The sequence below is a fragment of the Panthera leo genome, chromosome A2 (genome assembly GCF_018350215.1).
Source record: "Panthera leo isolate Ple1 chromosome A2, P.leo_Ple1_pat1.1, whole genome shotgun sequence".
In the NCBI taxonomy this organism is placed as follows: Eukaryota; Metazoa; Chordata; class Mammalia; order Carnivora; family Felidae; genus Panthera; species Panthera leo.
The window spans coordinates 131,562,492-131,567,491 of NC_056680.1; the positions used below are offsets into that span (position 1 = coordinate 131,562,492).

The 5,000-nt window shown below is 32.8% G+C and overlaps 1 protein-coding gene across 1 annotated transcript in view; it reads left to right on the forward strand.

Annotated features, from left to right (window-relative positions):
- Window positions 1-5,000, forward strand: part of FOXP2 (forkhead box P2) — a 539,953-nt gene that overhangs the window by 276,846 nt on the left and 258,107 nt on the right. Inside the window, exon 8 of the mRNA XM_042922589.1 lies at window positions 2,185-2,362. Within this exon, the coding sequence (XP_042778523.1) occupies window positions 2,195-2,362 (168 nt within the window). The 5' untranslated portion in view covers window positions 2,185-2,194. The remainder of the gene's footprint in view (window positions 1-2,184; window positions 2,363-5,000) is intronic.

The following is a 5,000-nucleotide window of genomic DNA, read 5'->3' on the forward strand; positions in this document are numbered from 1 at the left end:
GAAGTAAAAACATACACATACATATATAGTCAATATCTCTTGTCGAGAGTAAAATTTAAATGTAATATGTAGAAGTTATATCTATCTGTTTCTACAGTTGGAGAGGACCCAAATTATAATTTTCATATAAGTAGTAAAGGCAATCAGACCTTTTCTCTGAATATTTTAAACATTGTGCATGTAAAATTTATGCCTAATTTGAATACTTATTAGCTGCCTAATCTCAGAAAAGAGTATTAGCTTTGTTTTTTTTTTCCTTATAAAATCCATCACTGTGTATCAGTTTTCATTTGTATGATTTTCCTGTGTTAGTGTTCAATAAGATGTTTAACAAAACCTATTTATTCATAAGCACATTTGGTTCAAAAGTTGTTTACTATAGTTCTGGCAACTGCTTCCTTTGTGATGTTGGGACTTTTGTTGTTGCTTTTTTTCTTTTTTTATCAGAACAGCTTTAAGTCGTGTATGTAGTTTTTGTTATCCGAACTTGCTCTGCTAGCCCAGCTACTGGTGGTCTTTCATAAATCAGCAGGTCTTTCTTTCTTTAATTGACTTTTTAGAGTCACAGATATAATATAACGATTTAGGCTTTGATGAAAATACCTGTTAAAACTGTTAAATGATAACCATCAATTTTTAATAATTACAATATGAGGATGCAAGAAACTTCGGATGGGTATTTGTGTGTCTGTGTGTGTGTGTCTGTGTGTGTGTGTGTGTGTGTGTGTGTGTGTCTCTATGTGTGTGTGTCCATGATCACGTTTTGTAAGGATCTGGGAAGAAGGTTTCTCCATGACATGAAAAGATATTAAGCCTACATTTGCTCTGTAATAAAAGCATTAAAAATTTTTAACAGACCGAAGTCTTAAAATATGACCAAGTTTAAAATAGAGAAATCACATGGCAACACAAAATTAGATTGAGTGATAAGTTTAACGTCCTTCTTTACTTTAGGCTAAGTCCCCTGTCTGTCTAGCATTACTGTTAAAGCCACAGCACAGCCAGGTTGTTTCTGAAATTCTGTCCGTAGAAGTAAAACAGAGAAGTGCATCTAGTAGGTTATCGCATGGGATTCAGATATCTTTGAGAGCCAAAACTAATCTTTCTAAACCACAGATTCAAGATGTCCTGTGAAATTCTGGTTTGTAAGAGCACATTGGTTCTTTATTTACTGCAAGGATTTCCACTGATCTTGGCAGGACATCTCATTGCTATCCTGAAAGTACAGTATATTTATGCAGTGAAAATGATAAAACATTTATTACTGTAGAGAAGGTAATATGCATAATTTATGCTGTTTTTAGCACAATCATTAGTGATATTCTTGATAGATTTTATTTCCAGCTTTCATATCTAATACATGCCTGGAAAATTAATTTTATATATACTTTCATTTATTTGCCTATGTTAAAATTGAGTTTTAAGTCATCTTCAAGTGAACAGTTTGATTGCTGCTCATGCATAAGCTTAATTACTTCCCAGGAAGGACAGTATTAAATGTTTTAAATGTCAGAAAAATAAATGAATATGAGCTGTTTGATTAAAAAAATAGGCAATATCTGACGTGTTTGCAGCAGGAGCTTTTTCTTAAAATGCCTCCAAGGCAAAATTTTATTTAGTCACAAAAAAAAAAGAAACCCATTATACTATTTATCATTGGTTGATACCATATGATTTGTAACACCCTTACAAAATTTTAATTTTGTATGATTAGCTGTGCATCATTAAACAACAGCCTTGCATAAGATGTGCTGTAAAAATCTGACAGAATCAAGATAGTGAATATTTAAAATAAGGCTGTATAGTCATCCATGGTTGTCAAAGGTAGATAATAGGAAACATAGAACAGAGTGTGCAATCGTGCCTTCATTTAAACTGGTTTTATAGGTAGACTTTAAAATGTGGTCGTTCATAAATGCTACTGACCATGCTATATGCATGGTATGTTACTTTGGCTGTTAAATGTAGCCACACAAAAACTGCTTATAGAAACCATAATTTCAGTGATTAGTATCTGGATGAAAGCTGAATTTGTATTGCTTTTCTTGGTAAATGACTATTCAAGGCGTTTTTTTTTTTTTTTTCCTAAAGATGCTGTCTCTGTAATTGGCAGAGAGGGACATCTTGATAATGGAAGTGTGAAGGTGTAACGTGCGTTAATTGATACTTCTTAATCACTTTTAGGTATTAAGTCATGATGCAGGAATCTGCGACAGAGACAATAAGCAACAGTTCAATGAATCAAAATGGAATGAGCACTCTAAGCAGCCAATTAGATGCTGGCAGCAGAGATGGAAGATCAAGTGGGGACACCAGCTCTGAAGTAAGCACAGTAGAACTGCTGCATCTGCAACAACAGCAGGTAAGTTTTGTTTTCTTCCGGGATTCCTTGAAACAAATAAGCCTTGAATGTTCTTGAATGTGAAAAATGTATTCCTAGCAAATTGAGCATGTTGTGTTAAGCTAAAGGATGCTGAGAATTTCTTACGATTTGGAACATGACTGAAGTGTCAGGAAAGATAGGATTTTCATATTAGTTACGTCATACCAGCACCAGAATGCCCTTCAGGTGTCAAACTATTAATTAAGTTCGCAGGGGGTGATTTTCGGAAGGTTCTGTAAAGCTTTGTAACAAATATTTTATAGCTTCTGGTTTACTGGCTAATATTGCACTGCAGAACGTGGTACTTCGTTTTCCACCAGAGGGCCACATTACTTGATACTTGCTTCTACAATGAATTTCTTCCAAGTCTAAGCTAAGGTGAAAAGGACCACAAGGACTTTTCATAACACAGATGCTTGCCTGTGATAGCTGCAAATATTAGCTATTAATTAGTAGAAATTGGCTGAGAGATTGTGAACCGTGTAAACACTCTGAACATCTATGTTGCTTTTCTGGAAAACTCATTCCAAGATATTTTGAATACACATCTTTCGATAACATTGAAGAGCACTTTTTTATTTTCTGCTAGTGGCTCATAAAACGCAGTTCTCTTTAAATCTGGAAAAGTAAACAACTGCCCAGTAAAGGCACATTTTTAGTAGTCTGTTATTCTTCTTAGATAATAGATTCATTTTTCCCAATTTTGTTTGTCAGTGAAATATTCTTTTCAGCCAAAGAATAGCCACTCCATTCTTCACTGATTCAACTCTGCGGAAATAGTGACAGAGAATAGAAAGCTTTCAAAGCATATACTTATATTAGGCCAAAATGAATACACCTGTTTGACAATAAGATTATATTTTATTTGATTTAAAATAAGGGTTATTTCTTTAAAATTCTGGATTGCATTCAGACTAAATGTAAAAAAAAAAGTTAAAGCAAATGCCCACAATAGAGTAAAATTTAATAGAATCATTATTTTAAATAATACCAGTATTTCGCAAGTTATCCTGGAGTATATGTGCTGAATAATGTCTTAACCTTTAGGCATTGTTTTTGAGAGTAATCTTTTAAGAGAGCTAGACATAACACTTTGAATAGGTTCCCTATTATTTTGGAATTGTCTCTTTTCACAGACAGTAATCATTAGGAAGATAATTTTTATTTCGTTTTAAAATATTTTTTAACCATCATAGGAATTCAATGTCTACCAAAGTCCCAGGTTTAGCCTGTTTTACAAATTACCTTAAATAAATGCAGTTTTTGGGACAGCCCTTTTCTCCCTTTCATGTATTTACAGGAAACATACCACTGGAGTGCTATCAAATTCCTACTGACTCCCCTAACTAAGAGTCCTAAGAATTTATAGCCAGATTCTATTTTATGTGAGAATATAGTAGAATGCATTTATAAAAACATGTGAAATCAACAACAGAAATGAACATTGCAGTTTAGTACTAATAGACAATACTGTTCTGAAGGGAGATACAAAGAAATAACTTTCTTTTTCTTCAAAGCTCTGATTAGATCTTAAAAAGAGACAGAGTCAAATCATGGCTATGCTTTACAGCACTCCGAAGGCAATTTATGATAAATCTGTAAGGCGTGTTTATAACCTGAGTCTGAAGTTTACTTGGTCTATCAGTTTGTTGGTATAAACCATAAACAAGAGTAAATACAAAAAGTTATGTCCTTATGATAACCTAGAAACTTTAGTCATGTACTGCATGTTAGTGGAGTGACTTCTAGAAGTGATTTAGCACAACGGGTGTAGTAGGTGTCTACAAAAGACACTTTAAGAAGTGTCTCCAGGAAGATATGTAATAATTTGATAAATAAACATTCAAAAACCTTTGTAAATGTCTCTTCCCTTGGTTACGTTTTTACTATGTTAATATAGGTAGAAACTTAAGGTTATTGAATTTTTGTCCTTCTGTGAATGTATTTTAGAATGGCTCTTTAAGTTCATTAAAGATTGGAACGTCTTTTCTAGAAAATTAATACACTTAATTGCTTCTAATTCTAACATATTCGATATGTTTCAGAAAAAAATAAAAACTATGGGGAAAATATTAAAACAAATTCATAAGTGACATAATTTTAAAAATTTGTCTTTACTTGGTATTATTTAAAGGTAAAGTTTTGAACAAAGACATTACTTCTTGTAAGTAAAATGGACTCATCATTGTTGTCTGAGGTCTCTTGTTGGAAATATAATTTAGCAGGCAGTGAGTGATGTAAGCAAAATAAAATTTTGTTTGCCTTGAACTTCTGGCAGTGTGGTCTGTTTTGAGAAGAGCACGTTTACCTTGATTTTTATGGCTTTTTAATTTTTATAGAGGTGAGCAGCTTAAATTAGCCATGTGTTTAGGAGGAAGGGCTAGGGTTTGACACACATTGTCACAAACACTTAATGATAAACAGATTGGCAGAGAAAAAAGGGATGGGTAAATTATGGCTAATACTTTTTCCTAGCATTTAAATTATTAATATTAAATATTTCTGAAAGCTGGAATATCTCTAAGTTTTAATTTATAATATAATGGCTAGATTCACAGGAGCCACATCTTTGTTAGTATGCTTTGCTGTTTTATATTCACTGAAAAATTAGTCATAA